The sequence below is a fragment of the Chiloscyllium plagiosum genome, chromosome 24, assembly GCF_004010195.1.
Source record: "Chiloscyllium plagiosum isolate BGI_BamShark_2017 chromosome 24, ASM401019v2, whole genome shotgun sequence".
In the NCBI taxonomy this organism is placed as follows: domain Eukaryota; kingdom Metazoa; phylum Chordata; class Chondrichthyes; order Orectolobiformes; family Hemiscylliidae; genus Chiloscyllium; species Chiloscyllium plagiosum.
The window spans coordinates 12,806,437-12,826,964 of record NC_057733.1 but is presented as its reverse complement, the minus strand read 5'-3'; the positions used below and the strand labels follow the sequence as shown (position 1 = coordinate 12,826,964).

General features: G+C 37.3%; 1 protein-coding gene across 1 annotated transcript; it reads right to left on the bottom strand.

Moving 5' to 3' along the window:
- Positions 1-245: 245 nt before the first annotated feature.
- LOC122562340 (myosin-4-like) lies at positions 246-19,744 on the bottom strand. Its single transcript, XM_043715217.1, has 38 exons — positions 19,539-19,744; positions 19,307-19,450; positions 19,065-19,221; positions 18,913-18,940; positions 18,661-18,775; positions 18,465-18,557; positions 18,235-18,298; positions 18,032-18,130; positions 17,565-17,668; positions 16,715-16,853; positions 14,365-14,483; positions 14,111-14,260; positions 13,833-14,003; positions 13,426-13,726; positions 13,249-13,322; positions 12,999-13,086; positions 12,728-12,845; positions 12,495-12,618; positions 12,025-12,161; positions 11,632-11,887; positions 11,296-11,538; positions 11,005-11,181; positions 10,763-10,908; positions 10,253-10,397; positions 10,060-10,186; positions 9,662-9,780; positions 8,395-8,591; positions 8,121-8,304; positions 6,915-7,080; positions 6,547-6,671; positions 5,611-5,919; positions 5,159-5,362; positions 4,367-4,492; positions 4,069-4,239; positions 3,167-3,271; positions 2,976-3,071; positions 555-689; positions 246-378 (listed from the first exon to the last, which is right to left on the bottom strand). The coding sequence occupies exons 1-38, from the start codon at positions 19,737-19,739 to the stop codon at positions 361-363; spliced, it is 5,475 nt and encodes a 1,824-aa protein (XP_043571152.1). The 5' UTR covers positions 19,740-19,744; the 3' UTR covers positions 246-360.
- Between the last annotated feature and the right edge of the window lie 784 nt (positions 19,745-20,528).

Below are 20,528 nucleotides of genomic sequence, written 5' to 3'. Positions count from 1 at the left end.
TTCAGTGCCCTTCATTGGATGCAATCTCGCAGATGAAATTAAAACCTATTCATTTCAATATGGTTCTAAAGATAAGTCAAGTTATCAATTAGCAACTTTAAACACACAATTCTAATAGTTTCTCCTTCCTACAGTCATATCAAATCTTTGTTTACAATAAAATTGCATTGTAGTTTTTCTGTGCATCCTCTGTATGCCTAGAATATAATCAGGCCAGCCAACAAACTTAAGATGTACACAAAAAAGATTTTCCGAATTGCTGTTTTATTTCTACAGACAGAACTATCTTTATAAAACTATGTTACAAAGAAATACACATTTTGTGGATTTCTTCTTTGGACCATTTCAGATCTTCTTCATCTACTCTTCAGCAGAGACCTAATAGGTAAAAAGAAGATGTAATGGTTAAATCAGTACAAGGAAAAAACGATTTTAAAATATGATACATACTGTGACTATCTCCCTAAATTTTTACCTTTAATTTTCATTTCAATATTTCAATTATTATCAATTTTTTTAATTTTGAGATTCCAACTCAGATGCATTTACTATACCTTGGCGCTTATGTCACGGCTTTTACTTCTAAGTTTGTTGACTTGAGACTCTGCAATGTCAGCACGTTCCTCAGCTTCCTCCAACTCATGCTGTACCTTCCTGAACTTGGACAGATGAATATTGGCCTGCTCCTCCTGAAGGGAATACAGTAAAATAAACAATCAGATTGCAGGCAGAGCGGTGATCACAGGAGAATGCATACTGCCACTGGAAGTGCAAATTATTCAGATAGGTTTTGAGTTCAGCTAAAAGTCATTATGGTGAAATTTAATACCGACCCCATATTGGGTTTTGTGGAAGGAGCGTGTTTAGTCAGGCAGTAGGATAGAAAGCAATTAATGCATACTGAATGGCTTCCAGTGGTGGGTGGGATAATCACGTGTGGGGAGCCAAAGAAACAAACCCTGTCAAGGTTCTAGTCAAAGGCACTCCGTAATTGATCAAGTGAAATTCCTATCCACACATCCCCCTCAACTAGTATCTAACGAATGCAACCTACCCCTACACCAAGACTCATTGAATTCAGCAATGACGTTTGGTCTTGGATAATACATTACTGGCAGAGCCACCAGCTCCCTGAAGGTACTCATGAGTAATACACAGCTGCAGGCTTCTGAATGACCAGCAGCGCACACATGGCAGAAATGCCATCTTTGGGGTCCTTGTTCTTGGGGAAGGTCCACGGTCATTGAATTAAGTTCCTGATCGGCTGTCAGTGACAATCCAGATGCCTCTATTACGTATTGCCCTGTATGTTTGGAGGTGACTATGAGCCCTACCGTTGTGAACCACACATTTTGATGACTTGGAAGTGCCGATGTTGGACTGAGTTAGACAAGGTCAGAAATCACATGACTCAAAAGCTTCTGTTTTCAGACAAACCTGTTGAACTTTAACTTGGCATCGTGTGATTTTTTACCTAACACATTTTGATGTTTATAGTCCAATTCTTCACATATTAAGTGTTTTTTTGAAGAAAAAGACTTCACTATAAAGAGATTTAATTAATCCTCATTTGCTGTGGGAACCTAAATCCAAACCCAACCTAGATTGAATAAAGACGTCTGTTTTTTGGTTGGTGAATATATTTAAATATTGGAATTTACAGTTGAGTTTTCAGTTTGCAATTACAGAGGGAGATCATGTTCACTTTCTGAACTGCCTGAAACATTAGTTCCACTTAGCAGCACTTTAGAACCAGCATTCTTCAGGCAATTTTGGAAAGACATGATATTTGTTCATAAAAAAGAGCTAAACTCTTTATTTTATAAAGTGTAATTTTTAACAACATCTCTTCCGATTAGATAGAGATAACAAACATTCCTTAACAACATTGGAAAGGAAGTAAGTGATCTTTTGTTAATGTCTTCACAAGTCTCATTAAAAACTGCATCTGAAGTCGAAATACCACAAAATACAATGCTAATATTCAAAGAAGGCATGAGATAAAAATGGAAATTATCATCTGTACCTGGCAAACTGTTTGGTGACATAATATTTGATGATACCAATATTATCCTTAGATAATGTGAACCCCACTGGATTCTCGAACCATTTGAAAGCATAGTGGAAATAACTAGTAAATATTTATTTTGATTTAAGGAGACATGTGCAAATCTTCCAAAATAGCCAATTCCATTCAATAAATTCACTAGATGAGCTGAACATTTTCTCAACGGTGAAAGTTTCACTTATGATTTACATTCTGAATGCCATTTTCAAAGATTCTGAAATGTGCCTAAATGTATGAGTGTAATTAAATTATTGTAAAATATAAAACACAAAATGTTGGTCCTTTTTTTAGGGATACCTTGGCTAAAAATTGGTCTGCACCAGCTTTGAATGTGGGTTTGCAATTTGCACTTGATCTGTGCCCAGTCCTATTAAATCAGTGGTGCCAATTCGGCCATTCCAATCAGAATCACAATCTGACTATACCGAGTGCTGCTGGTTCATGCCCTACACTCCAGTGCTGTCCCTATTCCTAGCCAGGACAAGTAGCAATGCAAATGGCTAGAATGAGGTTAAGTCATTTTATTGCTCAGTGCTGTAAATTCCAATGTAATGGTCATAATTTCTCAAAAGTTTTGATGTATTTGAGAATTTACTTAATAGTAACAGCAATCATTCTGTACTGTGGTTCTGAGCTCTGAAGCTAAATTATGAGTAGCATCTTACAAAACTAAGTATGTTCTCATTGAGCAAGATAGATAGAAAAATACAGAGAAAGCAGAGTGTATTGTAAACAAAATGACTATCTATTTATGCAGGAAACACGTGGTTGATTGTCCTGACTTTTAGTATGGTTTCATGAGTGATTGATATAATAAAAATCTCTAAAGTTTATATTATAGTTTAACAAAATCATTTCCTTAAAACATTTTGTAGAATAAATTCAGCTATATTTCTTAGATACTTACAGACTCCTCACATTGCCTCTTGTAGGCCTTGACCTTCAGCTGCAATTTGTCAACTAAGTCTTGCAGTCTCAGAATATTCTTTCTGTCTTCTTCAGACTGTAAATAAGAAAAAATAGGTAATATTTAGACTGAATTTTTTTCAAAGAGTTCTGAAAATAGTATGTCACTCCAAGTAATGAGCTTATAAATACCTGATAGGTCAGTTCCTTCACTCTTCTTTCATATTTGCGAACACCTTTAATAGCTTCAGCACCTCGTTTCTGTTCAGCTTCCAGTTCATTTTCCAGTTCACGCACCTAAGCCAGCCATGAAATTGAATTTATTGCCTTATATCCCCATTCAATTTCACATTGCCTTTTGTATTGTCATGATCAAAGTTGTTGATTTGCTCTCAGGCTTTTGCTGTTAAGAGTCTATAGGGTAGTCAAAATGAGTCAGAAGTTGTATCATGTGTTTAGCCTGAATTAGCACCAGATGTCAACCTGATAAAGAAGTTACAGTGCACCACATAAGAAGAGTGGCCACTCATGGAACCATTTATCAGCTGAGTGCCAATAAATGTTCCAGTTAGCATGGATTAAAGAGGCTACATTGCATTTTGGTAGTAAACAAATGGAGTAAACAAGCCAAGGTGAGGATTTTGACTGCTTCTTAATGCCAGTTCCATTTTCACTATTCACTTCAAGCTGGAGTTCAAGCTTGACTCATGAAACAGTTCGAGAGATTTTCTTGGATAGTTCTGTAGCAATGTTTTAATTAATTCACAGAATGCGGGTGCTGATGGCTGGGCCAGCAGGCACTGTCCATACCTATTCTGTAATTTCTCTGAGGATTTCACAGAGAAAGGTTTAGTGTTTTGCTTCTCTATTTAATTGGACACCTTTATGAGAGTCATTTGGAGAAAAGGTGTACTTGGTCGTGAGAACATGCCTGGAGGTACCCCCGATTTTCTATTTTACCATCTCCAGGCAAGATCAATTAGGCCCAAAATTGGGTAGTAAATATAGTCTTCCAAACAGGCATTTGTTGCAGAGGACATGAAAATTTACAAAACTTGGCATGCAGCATACAACAGTACAACATTGTTGCTTACCCTAGCTTCCAATTTCTGGAGCTGTTTCTTTCCTCCCTTCATTGCCAGCTGCTCAGCCTCTTCCAGACGATGCTGTAGATCTTTCACTGTCTGCTCAAGGTTCTTTTTCATTCGTTCAAGGTGAGCGCTGGTATCCTGTTCCTTCTTCAGCTCTTCAGCCATCATGGCAGCCTTGTTAATGTGAGGCAATGGAGCAAATTATTATTTCTGCTCAAACTTCAAATGGCATCAACAAAGTAATTCCATTCCTTAACCAATATTTGTAAAAATATAAATAAACTGTTAACTTCTGGCTTACATCTGTGATAGCCTTCTTTGCTTTCTCTTCAGCATTCCTGGATTCCTGAATTGTCTCTTCCATTTCAGATTGGAGATGATTCAGGTCAGCATCCAGCTTCTTCTTGGTATTAATGAGACTTGTGTTCTACAGGAAAATTTAATTTATAACAACATGTTTGAAAGATGTGTGAACTGAAAAAAACAGCTGCTGCTTGATATTAACAACAAGGTGGGCAAAAGCAAAGCTAGACTTTAAAATGTATTGCTGCTATTTGAGTTTCTCATAAGTCAGAACCTCATCTATGAAAGGGAGGCAAGAGCTTCTCGCTTCATGTGTCAACTCTGGGATCCCTTCTGGGTGCAAAGGAGCAGCAGTGTAGCCCCGGCCTATCAAGCAAGCTTTCAGTCTCTGCAGGCTTGTTCCCCAGCCACCCCCTCACCCCCATGACTGCAGACCTCCTGTATTAGCCCTAATTGTCAATATATACCATAGGCATGCTCTTTTTCTGGATCACAGGCCTCTGCATTGCCATCTACTCTCCAGCAATTTTGGAGGTTTCTCCAGGAGACCTGCCCTGGCCATTTCTCCGACCAGCAGCAGAAGCTGTCCGATTGAAGTGCTGCTGGCTACAAAGCACAAGCCTAAAATTGCTTGCAAGTTTCTGCCAATGAATTTGGCAAGGATATTTACGAGCCAAACATTAGAGATCTCTAAGGCCACTTGTGTCGTCATGCACAACATCCAAGTCTTTTTGGAAATACAGTTTACGTACCTGATTCTGTTCAAACTGAAGTTAGAGTGTGGACTGACCTGAGAGTGCAGTAGCTGTACTCTCTCTGTGACATCAACAAGCTCTTGTTCAGCAATCTTGCGAGATCTATCTGTCTGCTCCAGGGCTGCTCTTATTTCTTCAATCTCAGCCTGTTGCAGGCTACTTCTGCGTTCAACCATTGCCAATTGCTCCTTCAAGTCTTCCTGGCCTCTGCAAGCCTCATCTAGCTGTAACTGAGTATCCTGTTTTGAATGTTGAAATATTTTGTCAGGAGATAATATGGTAAACCATAATATATATATTGCAAATTTAATTAGAATTAGCTTTTTGAATGAGATCTTGCAAGTTTTAATAGTGGTAACAAATTGTAATTTGTGTATTTTTCCAAACATATAGGACAATGCCATTATATGTACATAACTGTCAGTCCAAGTTTTGAGCGTGTTTAAAAATAACAATAAATCATAAACAAATGCTGTAATTAACAGACCTTTAATTGTCCTTGCACATTTCTGAGGTGTTTCTGAGCTTCTGAGGCTTGACGGTTTGCATGTCCCAACTGAATCTCCATTTCATTCAGATCACCTTCCATTTTCTTTTTGATTCTTAAAGCATCATTTCTGCTCCTGATTTCAGCATCCAAGGCACTCTGCATTGTTTCTACAACTCTCTGGTGGTTCCTCTTCAGCTGATCGATCTCCTCATCTTTCTCTGTAATCTTCCTGTCAACTTCAGACTTTAATTGGCCCATTTCTAGCTGAATACGGAGGATCTTGCTTTCTTCATGTTCCAGAGAGGCCTGCATAGGACAGCATACAATAGTTTTTTTTTTGTTACTGTGCACTTCTATTTCCAGCCTTTGAGCTTGATAATTTTTGTTACCATAGTTTCACATTTTTGGGAGGCTTTCAGTTTCCTCCATTGATTGACCAACCAACTTAAATAACTGCATCAGTTGATTTCACTTCCACGCAGAGAGTGAGGAGTTATTTAAGTTAGTCTATCAATTTTTAAAGTAACAATCCAAATTTAATATAAGCCTAACTGCAAAAAAAAAGAATTGAAACTTTTGAGTTTGAAAAAACTTATCATTCTGTACTGCAGAAGTAGAAATCCATTGAATTGGCTTGATCAGTGCTGTATGTTTCTGTCATGAGCAACAATATATAAATTCAGTCTTCTTTCTGGTTATTTTTTCAAGAAAAATTCATATTCAGAAAAATCACCCATTTGTTTCTCATGAAGGTTGACATTTAATGTATTTAGTCTGCTGCTTTTGAAATATTGAAAAGATATCAGTTCAATCAATTTTAAAACTGTCCAATGAGCTGGACAATTGTTGCAACTCTCTTACTTCATTTGGTAAATGTTATCATCCTAACTTTCAATTTCCAATTTGTGCTGCTTAAATAATTATTAGTTTTACCTCTGCTTCCTCCAGAGCTGACTGAATTTCACTCTTTTCCAGTTCAGCTGACTTCTTTGCCTTTTCTACCTCGTGGAGGGCTTTGCTGCTTTCAGCCAGATGCTCAGTTAGATCAGAAATCTCCTCTGATTTATGAAAACAAAAGACACATTATGCATATTTAATGAGAATGATATTAAGATTGCCAAAGAAACATAAGGATAGTATACAACTATTGATGTGAGACTGATTCCTTGAGGATACAATGTGGGGATAAAAATGGCAAGAATGGAATTTTGCTAAAGTTTATGAAAAGAAAGTGAAACATTTCGATTTAATAATAATATACTCTTAAATATTTAAATCACATGAGAGGTTTTCACACTTACGCTGCAGGTTCTTGTTCTCTCGTTTAAGAGTTTCAAGGTGATCCAGAGATTCCTCATATGCATTCTTCATCTTGAAGACCTCAGTACTCAGAGTGCGGGACTCCTTCTGAGCTGCTTCCAATTCAGTCTGGCTTTCCTCAAATTTCTGTTTCCAGTCTGCCAGGATCTTGTAGTGGACAATTGCAAAGGTTGCAAATGAAATATGAGGATGCAGTTCTATAATCAATACTGATTTGAGCTGATGGTTGGGGGATTGTGAAACACCACCTGCAGGATTAGGCCTACATTTTGATCTGAAAATCACATTCTGTCTGTCACAAGAGAACTTGATTCATGCATGTTTAATTGTCTGAAAACACAAAGGCCTGCCCCTAAATGAATATATTCTCCTTGATAAGCATCTGGAACTTATATGAAAGATACATCTTATGGTCTTATGTTCAGTAACAAGTGATATAATGTACAGTGTAAGTATATTTATTACTTCCTTTCAAACAGTGGAAGAAGTGTAGGCTTTGTCATATTGTGACCACATATACACCAGCTTTAAGATTGTTAAATAATATCACAATATGTGGCATTCTGTTAAAAATTCACCCACTTTGCTTTCAGTCACTTTGTGTTATGGATTCAGTGTAGTCAGTCATTTGTGTGTGTGATATACAGTAACAAATGTAAGCGCAGAACCTAGACTGAGTGTTAAGTCTGTCATTTTGTTGCCTTGTAAATAGTTAGTGGTGTAAATAAACTTTGAGATTCAACAAAAGCTGACTAGCTATAGTTTGTGCTACATGGCCTAACGTATTTTTAAAAAATCACAAATCAACATTCAATGTTTTAGTCCCTTCACCTTGGTCTCATGATTTATTAGATCAAAGATGATTTGTACTTCAATTTCACTTACCAAAGTTATTGCATTTACACCTATATCCTTTGATCCTTATTCAACAAAAATCTATCCCTTCTGAACTTGCAAAATGGCAACTAGCCTTGAATCACAGTCTTTTTAAGGACAGAAAATTGTGTAACTTAATTGTCAGATGGGTTCTTCTAGGACTTTTGTCCATTGAACAATTAGTTCTAATCCTACAAAAGAATTACAGTGGTATCCATGCCTACCCATAGCAAAAAACATATAATAATAAGTACTATTATAAGACTTTAAAATCTCAGAAAAATAGAAACAAGGCCACAACATACTCTTACCTTGTCAAAGTTCCTCTGTTTCTTATCAAGAGCTGCTGCTGCTGAATTTGCCCTCTCCACATCTATCATAAGGTCCTCCACTTCATTTTGCAATCTCTGTTTTGTCTTTTCCAGTGAAGCACATTTGGAGTTTACAGCCTCAATGTGCTCTTCTGCATCTTGCAGACGCTGAGCAAGCTTCTTCCTGAGAAGAGTAAGACCAAAAATGTTGTAACAAATATCATCTCAATGACCCTGTGATACGAAACTCAATTCTCATTTCATTATAACTTACTTGGCATCTTCCAGTTCCTCTGTACGCTGGATTGCATCAGTTTCGTATTTTGTCCTCCACTGAGCAACTTCACTATTGGCCTTGGACATGCCCCGCTGGAGCTCGGCCTTTGCCTCCTGTTCCTCTTCATATTGTTCACGGAGCAAATCACAATCATGGCGGGCGGATTGTAGAGCATGCGCCAAGGCATTCTTAGCCTGAAAAAAATTACAAAGTTGAATGAGGAATTATAAGTAAATAAATCTGTGATTATTAGCATATTATTTTGCTAATTTGATAATGATTACAGTTAGCACATTTTGAGAAGATTTGTAACTCAGGTTGAGGTTCTGGATGTAGATTTGCTCACTGAGCTGGAAGGTTTGTTTTCAGACTTTTCATCGCCATACTAGGTAATATTATCAGTGAGCCTCCGGATGAAGCACTGTGTTGTGGCCCACTTTTTATTTATGTGTTTAGGTTTCCTTGGGTTGGTGATGTTATTTCTTGTAGTGATGTCATTTCATGTTCTTTTTCTCAGGAGGTGGTAAATGAGATCAAGTCAGTGTGTTTGTTGATAGAGTTCCAGTTGGAATGCCGTGCTTCTAGGAATTCTCATGTGTGTCTCTGTTTGGCTTGTCCTAGGATGGATGTATTGTCCCAGTCGAAGCGGTGTCCTTCCTCATTTGTATGTAAAGAGACATGACCCACTCTCACTAGTATCTTTACATTCAACTAAGACAATATATCCATCCTAGGACAAGCCAAACAGAGACACGCATGAGAATTCCTAGAAGCATGGCATTCTGACCAGAACTATATTAACAAATTCATTGATTTGGATCCCATTTACCACCTCCTGAGAAAAAGAATAGGAAATGACATCACCACAAGAAATGACATCACCATGGGAAATAACATCACCAATCAAAGGAAACCTAAACATATAAATTAAAATGCGGGCCATACCATCAGTGCTTTCTCTGGAGCTTCACAGATGATGTTACCGAGTATGCTGATGAAATGTCTGAAAACAAACCTTCCAGCTCAGCAAGCAAACCTACATCCAGTATGATTACAATTGTTAGAAGTATGAGCAGTTTTAAAGGTAACATCTCAGGTCAATCACTAGACCATCCTGTCAAGAAAAAGTAATATTTCAGAATGCTATAATGAGTTTAATCTCAAATGTTACAAACATGAATTGAAAAACAAATGGAAATTAATTTAATAAATTATGAAATGTTCCAAAATTAATATGGACAAATTGCTTAAATTATTCTGATACCTTTGTTTCTTCCTCCAACAGTCTCTTGAGCTCTTCAACCTGTTGAGTATATCCTTGTTTACCTCTTGTCAGCTGAGATACTAAGGTTTCTTTCTCCTCTACTTGGCGATTCAATTCACCTTAAATCAGAAGTTATTCCAAGCAAAACATTACAAATATGTTAAATGCAGATTAATTATGTTTAATTGCATGCAGGTGACGAGCAGTAATTGATAATTCACATTGCACAGAACAACAACATAACTATAATTGTTGCATTAAGAGATGTTTAACTGTAAAGGTTTAACATATTTTATGAAGATAAAAGTGTAATGTTTAGCTACGGTCAGCCAACAGGCTTTCTGGAATAGAATATGAAGGTAGTATTGATCAAACTTTGAACAATAACGGATAAATACCATTTTCTGTTGCAAGGCGTGCTTTGTGAGTTGATAAATCATTGATCAAACGTTGATGCTCATCATGTTTGGCCTTCAGTTCGCTGACCTGGTCCTCAAGAGTCCGAGCCACTTTCTCAAGGTTTGCCTAAAACCAATATAGAGAATTCTCAAAGGATATGAAAGAAAACTGGAATAAGTAGCATCAGTTCATGCATCTAATGTTTTTGAAGGAAACATTGACATTTTTATCAGATAAATAAATCACCTGTAATTCTTTAATCTTTTTCTGCAGTTGGGAACCCAAAATCTGTTCGTCTTCAACTTTACTTAGAAGTTGGCTGATTTCAAATTCTTTCCTTTAATAATAAGAGTGAAATATTAAACTACACCATTGAAGTACTACATTTCAGTATTATGACTGAATTCACTGTTGAAGTCTATTTTCACTGACATGTCAAGGACATTAAAGTGTCTGTTTAGTACGTAAAATGTAGCCTTAGTTCCTGAATTAACATCATCAATGAAGGGCCTTCCTTTTTAATCCGTGCCACCAGCATATATAGACATGTTCAAAGTCTACTGTGTCAAAAGGTCATGCTAATTAATATACATTCCCTGACTGAAATGTCAGTGTCTCCAATTGCAAACTGCTAATAATGAGCATAGCTGGATTAAAAATTGCAGGAAAGGGAATGTAAATAAAGAATAGATAAATACTAACTTTTTAAGCTTTTCATCCAGTTGCTGCTTATCATTCTCCAAATCCATTATGGTTTCTTGTGACAGCTTCAAGTCACCTTCAAGCTTCCTCTTAGCGCGTTCAAGATCCATGCGAAGTTTCTTCTCTTGCTCGAGAGAGCCTTCAAGCTTTTTAAGGAAATGAAGAATTTTTAATTGAATTTTGAAGAAATAATCTCATTATCATCAATCACTTTTGATCTTGTTGTGTTTATGATCACTTACATCATCAACTTGCTGCTCCAGTTTTGTCTTTGCTTTGGTCAGAGTGTTGACTTTATCTTCTTCAGCCTGGAGGTCATCCAGAGTTTGCTGATGGGCCTCTTGAAGAGCTTTCTTTTCCTTTGTTAATTTAGCAATGCTTTCATCAAGGGTAGCCATCTCCTCAGTCAGGTTTTTAACCTACATTCAATAAAGACAAAGCATAGAAAATAATTTTTTGAAAGTCATGAGCAGATATGAAAATCTTTTTGTGCATCCTGTATCTACAATACATAAAAAATCATTGATTCATACCTTGTTCTCAGTGGCATGTTTTTCTTTTTCAACTTTGGCTAAAGTGAGCTCCAAGTCATCAATATCCTTCTTCAGTTCAGAGCACTCATCCTCCAGTTTTCTTTTCTTAGCTGTGAGTTCAGCATTTATCTCCTCTTCATCTTCTAATCTTTCATTGGCTTCCTTTAGTTTAGCCTCCAGTTGAATTTTATTTTTAATCAATCCCTCACATCTTTCTTCTGCATCTGCCAATGTTTCAGTTTCCTAAAGAAAAAGTGACACAAGCCATTATACAAGGATATGGTTATCACAAGTTGTAAACACAGTTTACTGTTATAAAAATGTGCATGTTTATACCGATTGGACTTGAAGTTGCAGGTCGTTCTTTTCCTGTACAAGAGCTACCATTTTCTCTTCCAATTCCTTCCTTTGTGCTTCAGATTTGGCAAGTGCTTCCTTAGTTTTCTCAAACTCATCTTTCATATTTGCCATTTCCTTCTCAGTTTCAGCACTCTTCAGGAGAGGTTTGATCTTGAAATACAATTGCATCCATGGCCAGTGTTTGACATTTGTGAAAGCACGGATGTTGTACTGCAGAGTGTACAGTGCTTCCCTGAAGGATGCAATTAGATAAGACACAGTTTAAAACAATTCTTATTTAGCATTTTAGATGAATAAAATTATGTGGTATTTTGTAAAATGTTTTTTATTGATCCATTTATTTTGATGTTCGCACCAAATGACATTCACCTTCTTTCCATCATTTTCTTAAATTCAACCCTCATTAGGAATCCACGGCACATAGCCTGTGTGCGGGTAACAAGTTGAGCCAATTTTTCATCTCTCATCTCTTCAAGTGTACCCAAGAGACCAGCCTTGAAGAACACCTTAAATAAATGAAAGTAAGTGCTCAGCTTTTTTGTTGAAGGGCAAAATGTGAATTTTTAAACTGTTGTAAATTTTAAAAATATGATTCAATTTGGTTTTGCATTGTTGAATTGAGAGATGCCCAGTTGTGTCACAGTTGAAATGTGAAATGCTTTGTTCCCACCCGAAGAGAGTAATTTGTAGTGGGTGTGGACTAGCTCTGTTTTTCTATTTCCATAATAATACAGGAAAAATAAACCATATATTATGTTCTCCAACATAAACATAAAGCTATATTGATGGATTCTTCCTATTACTTCACAATAAAAAACTTCCATTTTGACTGTAATTACCTTTGTGTGTCCAAATTTGTACTGTGTGTGATCGACATCAATGGATCCCAATAGCTTCTCAGAAGCCTTCTTGCTATCAATGAACTGACCTTCAGGAATGGCACTTGCATTAAGAATCCGGTATCTATTGTATTAGAATATTAAACATATTATTGTTATTTCTCTTTAGAACTGTATCTGCTAATTAATAATGTATAATATAAATTTGACATGTGCATTTTAATTTTCAATACCTTTGCTTGAAGTCACCGTAGATGATTCTGCTTGGGAATCCCTTTCTGCAGATTCTGATACCTTCAAGCACACCATTGCACCTCAGCTGGTGTATGACAAGGAAGTTATCCATCGCACCTGTTGGTTAAACATATAATAATTTAAATACAGCACACCAAACAAATATCTTATGTCCTTTTAAAGTTAAAAACCAAGGACTGTACATATTGCATATTTGATTTGTGATTTATTTATCAAAACCTTTGTGTATAGAGAGGAAATTACACTTGCCTGGTGTCTTTGTCTCATTGGGGATAATACAGCGTACAAAATGTGGATGTGTGGTTCTCAGGTTAGCCATCAGCTTGCCTAAATTTTCCTTTGAAGTGAACAAAAAAGGAACATTGATCTCTAGTGTTGATAATAATAGTTCAAGACAATGTACTTATCATATTTGGCACACTCAATCAATATTTTTCCACCTCATTCAAAATCATTAGAAGTTGATTCACATGCATCGCCACATCAGAGAAAAACGTACCCTAAATAGAGCTGATACTGTCTGGAAGGAAGCACCCTTCTTTTTGCCACCCTTTTTGGCACCACCGGCTTCAGCTACAAAAGAGCAAGACATGTGTTTGTTCTAATCAATTTAGGAAACTGAGGAATGCAATTTTCAGAAAATGGAATGTTAAAATTTCCTGTAATATAATTTTACCTTCAGCTGTTGCTGCATAGAGATGAGCCAGTAGTTTCACTGATGATTTCTGGAAAAGTCCAGTTACAGTTTCATTCAGGGGGTCCTTGTTCTTATCCAGCCAGCCAGAAATGTTGTAGTCCACAGTTCCAGCATAATGGACCAGTGAGAAGTGAGCTTCAGCCTTTCCTTTGGCAGGCTTTGGTTTCTGGAAGTTGTTTGACTTTCCAAGATGCTGATCATACAGTTTGTTCTTGAAAGTTGTATCTGAGGCCTTGGGGAACATGCACTCCTCTTCCAGAATTGAGAAGATGCCCATGGGCTGCGGATGTGACAACATTTATGGATGCTGAGATAATTAAATAAAAGAAATGGTGTCTCTATAAATAGATTTCAGCTTTAATTAACATTTGCATGATATTACTGACCTTTTCAATGAGCTCAATGCAAGCAGCCAGATCCATACCAAAATCAATGAATTCCCATTCAATTCCTTCCTTCTTGTACTCTTCTTGTTCTAGAACAAACATGTGGTGGTTGAAGAACTGCTGCAGCTTCTCATTAGTGAAGTTGATACATAACTGTTCCAGGCTGTTGAACTAAATACAGATAGCAATTGAAAGTGTTAATTAATCATTGGCTTGTGATTTTGGTGCTGTCTTGTTTTAATAGTTTATTTTGTGCTATTTATGTTTCTATTTCTTACGTCAAAAATTTCGAACCCAGCAATATCCAGCACACCAATGAAAAATTGTCTGGCCTGTTTTGTGTCCAATTGCTGATTGATACGGACAACCATCCACAAGAACATTTTCTCAAAAATAGATTTGGCAAGGGCACCAACAGAGTTGTAAACCTGAAAGAATAGAAAACTTGTTTGAGCCAAAAGTAGAACCTCAGTTAAATGTATTAAATGTCCATGTATGCATGTTATTGCACTAATATTTTTATAAGCTGTACCTGCTGAACAGTTTGACCTTTGGTCACAAATTCATTGCCAACCTTTACTCGGGGATAGCATAAAGCCTTTAGCAAATCTGCAGAATTGAGGCCGGTCAGGTAAGCAACTTTGTCGGCATCTAATAAAATAAAAAGAGTCATCTAAATTGAGAATGCTGCAATAAACAGTGAGCGCTATTGGTTTTCATTTTCTTAGTTAAGATGTTTTACTGCTGTGCTGAGTGGTCTTATACTGCAACGTATATCATTTTTCTCTCTGAATCAGAAGCTCCGGGTTCAGGTCGCATTGCAGGATTTGGTGGTCAAATAAAAATCCTGCCATAAACTAACTAAAGAGGTAGAGTGTCAATCTGCAAATCATTCCTCCTGATGGCAGTGAAGGCAGGTAAGAGAGGGAGAAATTTCTGCTCAGCCATGTAATGGAAAGGGGTTGGAGCCTTTATTATTATTGTCCATAGCTCCAAATTACACCATCTAGTTCATTAAAACCATTCAAGAAAGAAAACCTGTCATTTTTACCTGGCTTACATGTGACATTTTTTGTTCATTTGTAGGACATGGCTGTCGCTTGCTGGCCAATATTTATTGCCCATCCCTAGTTGCCCTGAGAACAAGGTGGTGAGCTGCCTCAAACTGCTGCAATCCCAGATTCCAGATGTGCAGTGGTGTGGTTGATTTTTGACTGCAGTGGCCTGGCAAACCACTCTGATTAAGGGCAATTAGAAATGGGCACCAACTGCTGGCTTTGCTAGCAACACTCATATCCCATGAAAAAAACCAACTTATGTTGTGAGCTTTATTGTAATTCCTTTGAAAAAGTATAACTTGTTCGATAAAATGCTTTTAATTATGTGCTAAGTTCATTATTTGTATTAACCAGTCTTATTTGCCCTGAAAGATTAATTTTACACTTGTTGGATGTTAGGTTTCTCCAGTAGGATAAGTTTCCACTTTTTAAAAAGTAAAAATACAATGTTTTTATAGCTTGATTATTTGATAGTTTAGCTTCTGTCTTTTCCAATGCTAATAGTTTATTTCACCATTTGAAAATTTATTTCAAAAGTGAAAGAAAAACTGTTTATAACTTCCTCAATTGCTGTGTAAGGGAAAAATGTCTGGTTACACACTGTGATCAGAAGAATAGAGGCATACTGGCATTGGAGACATTCAGCAAAGGTTCAGTAGGTTGGTCTGAGGATGGAAGGATTTTCTTGTTTGAAAGAGTTTGAGGAGGCTGGGCTTCTATTCTTTGGACTTTAAAATAAGAGGTGATCTTATTGAAACATATAAGATTCTAAGGGGTCTTACAAGGTAGATGCAGAGAGACTGTTTCCCATTGTAGGTGAGTCTAGCACCAGAGACTATGATCTCCGAATAAGAGTCACACATTGGTGGCTGCGATGAGGAGGAATTTCTTCTCTCAGTGGTTAGTGATCTGTGGAGTTCTTTAACAAAGAGAGCTTTAGAGGTTATGTTCTTAAGTATGTTCAAGTTAGAGACAGATTTTTAAATAGTAAGTGAATAGTAAGTTTGAGGACTGTGGATTACTAGGTTAGCCATTATCTCATTGAATGGCAGAGCTGACTCACTGAACCAAATGGCTACTTTCTGCTCCTACATTTTCTGGTCCTCCGGTGTGGGAGAATGCTTCAATTATCATTGGCTGATTATCCTCTTTACTGGTTTCACTGCTATACATAACAATTCCGTTAAATGTACACCAGATTAATTTCCTGTCAGGAACTGCAGAGCAGTGCAACAGAGATCACAAGTTCTTTTGTGGACAGCTTTCTTGAAGTCAGAATCCAAAAATTGACCCCATTTGCTTCTTAAAGAACACACTTTACCATTGTGGAACTAGTTTCAACACAGTTTATATTATAAATTTAAATAAATAGTGTATTTTATTGATTGAAATTTAATTGGATCATGGCTTATTCCTATTGCTATTCAGCCCCTCGGGCCTGTTTCACCATTCAATGAGACTATACCTGATCTGTGGTCAAACTGCATATCAATACCTTTCCTGAATAAAATATGATTTATCTCAGATATAAAATAGATAAATGATCCAGTATCCATTGTAATTTGTGGAAGAGTTCCAAACATCTACCACCCTTTGAGTGTCAAAGTGCTTCCTAACATTTCTCCTGAATGGTGTGGCCTTAATTCTCAGACTATGACCCCTAGTTCTGGAATGTGCAACCAATAGCAATAGGTTATCTTTACCTACCCTATTTTTTCCTGTTAATATCTTGATGTCTTTGATCAGATCACCCCTTAAGCTTGTAATCTGAATATATAACCTTTATTAATGGATATAGTAAATGGAGATGTGTGACATTGTTACCTTCTGTGCCATCAGGCTCAGCTTGTTCCTCTCGTTGTTTCTGCTTGAACCTCATGTTACCAAAGTGCATTACTGCACCAGTGAGTTTGTAGATGCCCCATTTTTCCTCATTGGTGAAGCCCAGGATATCAATAGCAGTCTTTATAACCAAACAATAGAGTGAAAATCAAAAAGAAAAGAAACATTTGTTGAAATAGTCTCATCTACTTACTTGTGAAATTATTGAAATTTATTTTGAAATGTCATGCTACCACACCCTATGGATCAAAAACAAAAATATTTCAATTTTCTGTCTGGAAGCATGGATAAATATAAGCTGGATAGGCTGGAACATTTTTCACTGGAGTGAAGGAGGTTGAAGGGTGATCTTATGGAGGTGTATACATAAGGCGAATGACAGGTATCTTTTCCCCAGGGTGGGAGATTTCATGTTGAGGGAGCATTTTTTTTAAGGAGAGAGGAGAAAAATTTAAAAAGGTCATGAGAGATAACTTTTTTGCACGGAGTAGTTTGTGTGTGGAATGAACTTCCAGTGGAAGTGGTGGATGTGAGTACAGTTAGAATGTTTAAAAATTTTTGGATAAGTACAGGAACAAGAAATATTTGGAGGGATATGGACCTATCTCAGGCAGGTGACTCATTTTGTTTGGAATTATATTTGATATGCACTAGTTGGACCGAAGGTCTGTTTCCATGCTGTAGGACTCTATGACTGTATCATCTTTATTCTAAATTTTGCTATATTTAAGAAAAATGGTGTATTTGTGCTAATTGCCAAATTTTTGCATGCTTTTCAAGATATCAGCGGGAATAAGAAAATACAACTAAAGCATAAACAGATGATACTCACATCAGTTGCCACTAGTTCTTCATTATCATCAATACTGTTGACACTAATCTCACCCTGGCTGACAAATGGATAATCATAGGGATTGGTGGTAATGAGGCAAGCCTCTGCAGAAAATAAAATAAACATTTTGTGGGAATGTTTGCAATAAATAAATGTTCCATAGCACCCAGTTTTACCTTCAGGTTTCTTCTCTTCCATTCAGTGAATACGTCAAATTCAGTTTAAGTTCTATATACATCAAGCCACCACTGAATGCATTACAGACAGGCAAGCCCTTATATCAGATAAAGTTGGAATTAAAATGTGAAAACAACAGCATTAAATTACAACCGTAATGCTTAGATTTTTAAAAATAAGTTATCTACAGTGTATTTGTAAAATGAGTTTAGGGTACAGTGTATGACCAAAATTAAAGCTTTGGAACTAATAACTCCCAGGTTAGCAGAGAACAAAACTTCTGTCCTTACCAACAATTTCTGGCTTGTGGTTTGTCATCATCTGGTAGAAAATGTGGTAACTCCTTTCAGCTTTTAGCTGGAAAGTTACTCTGGATTTTTCCAGCAGATCTAGAGAGAGTGTGCACATACAAATGTAGATTTACTGATGAACCATTGTGTTTGACCAGAACTCCATCTACAAACGTTGAAAGGTTAACTTCAACGGTACTTACAGGTTTCAATATCAGCAGAAGCCAATTTCCCAGTGGTCCCGAAGTGAATTCGGATGAATTTACCCTGGAATGTGAAGGTTATTGAAATCAGAGGTTTGAAGCAAGATTTCACAACAAATGCACAGTTTAATTTGTGATATTGGCAGATCCTGATGCTAATAAGTGCAGTGCACACCAGAGGATACAGTGCAAGATAGTCAGCAACTGAAGGAAATGTTTCAAAAACTTACGAAGCGAGAGGAGTTGTCGTTTCTCACTGTCTTGGCGTTCCCAAAGGCTTCCAGCAATGGGTTAGCCTGGATGATTTGATCCTCCAGGGACCCCTGCAAAAAGATTTCCCGTTAACAGTTTGGAGAATTCTTTGAGGAACGAGTTACAACCAAGAAATTGCTGCATTCTACTAGAATCCTTTTCTTTTACCTGCATCTTCCCAGATTTCTGAGCTTCTTTCTTCTTGTTTGGATCAATTGCGGCTCCAACTGAGGCAAAGTACTGGATGACACGTTTCGTGTTTACGGTCTTTCCGGCACCAGATTCTCCGCTGGACAGGAGGGAGATAGAAAATGAGGAAATTAGCAAGTGCTGGACCAATAAAGCGATTAAAATAGTCCGGAGTCGATGCCAGTTCTGTTCCCTAACTCCCGACCTCTGCGGGATTATATTAAAACAGCAACTTACGTGATCAGGATCGACTGGTTTTCGCGATCTGTGAAGAAGAAGATCAAAATTGATAACAGAATGCGGCGTCCGTTCATCTCATTGTCCTAGTTTCAACCAGTAACGAAAAAAAATCAGACAGGGATAAAATGAACGAAAAAGCACAAACTCACCAGTTTGCATGAACTGATAGGCGTTATCAGAGATGGAGAAGATGTGGGGTGGAGCCTCTTGACGCTTCTTGCCCCGATAAGCAGCCACGACTTCGGGATCGTACACGGGCAACCACTTGTAGGGGTTCACCGTGACACAGAACAGCCCAGAGTAGGTCTACATTTGGGGAAAAGAATGAGACACTTTTTTCGTATCTTCCACGATCATGTTTAATGATGCAATCTGCATCTACCGTACTTACATAGATCATCCAGGCAGCATAACGCTCTTTGAGGTTATACAACACGGATGCTTCATTCAAGTGGGTCAACATGGCCATGTCTTCGATTTTATCGAATTTTGGAGGATTCATTGGTAGAACTTGGTCTTCTTTGACAGTTACAGTCTGCAGAATAATTGGCATATTAATCTAAAGGAATGTCGAGTTTTGCGAATGATTTCAGAATGATTTACTTAACCGTTGTTCAACTGACCCTCTTGTCGATAGTCTCCACGGTGGCTTTACCACCTTCCTTGCTCTTGACTGTACCTTTGACGTACAATTCCTTGTCATCGGAGATATAGCAGGCGGTTTTGGCATCGAATGGACGGTTCTGAGCCTCCAATCTCTCCTTTTCACTTTTGCGTAAAAAGGACGCCGCCTTTCCAAACGCTGCCATTTCCGAATCCCCCATGGCTTCTGTTTATTGTTAAAATAGAGATTGAGTGCATTACTTTTTGACACAATTAATTTTCACTTAGGTCAGGAAGCAAGATCGCTTATATTTGAACTTAATCAATTACTGTTTGAGCGAGTAAAAGATATATCTTGTTCATTTATTTCTGAGTTTTACTTATATATTGCAATATTTTGTTCTGTCCTGTTATTGCAGTAATTCGTAGAGTTCATTTAGAGTTTAATTGCAAGCTCTGCAGATTTAGTAACCTTTATCATTTATTGCATGCTTTTCAATCCTTAAACTTTTTTTTAGCGATTTGATTAGCTGCAGTTCAAAACTATATGACGACAACTCCATCCACATTCAGCGTAGCTGATTCTCTCAAAGCAGACTCGATGAGCCGAATGGCTTAATCCGGAACTGTCCGATTTCTCCAGATACGTAGTCTGTTTCTGAAGAAAACGAACGACATCCTTGTCCTGCTGATCTCACTGCTATCTAAATGACGGGTGTGGCTTTTAATTTTCAAAATCGGAGCAATTTGTCCACCGCTTATTTCGGCAGTGTTGCAGAGGAGACAAATTGCTCGAACTTTACACATTATATCTTTTCAATGTAATGTCCACGGATTGGCCATGTTTAAAACACCAAAGTCATTCCCAAGTTTTAATTACACTAAATTACATTTTTGTATTCTGTGATTTCAAAGCCGTCGGACACTTTAAATATGTGGCGCGCGATATTTATGTGCCATTGAAATGTTATGCAACACTGTACTGCCGGATGCTAAAGTCGCTGCTTGTA

What these genes read in the sequence shown, in the direction of transcription:
- LOC122562340 (XM_043715217.1), bottom strand. Translation starts at nt 19,739, where the DNA reads ATGGGGGATTCGGAAATGGCAGCGTTTGGAAAGGCGGCGTCCTTTTTA. An exon ending in CTATCAGTTCATGCAAACTG is followed by an intron (nt 18,941 to 19,064) that starts GTGAGTTTGTGC and finishes TCTTCTTCACAG; the next exon opens with ATCGCGAAAACCAGTCGATC. An exon ending in TCCAGAAATTGGAAGCTAGG is followed by an intron (nt 3,272 to 4,068) that starts GTAAGCAACAAT and finishes TGGCTGGCTTAG; the next exon opens with GTGCGTGAACTGGAAAATGA.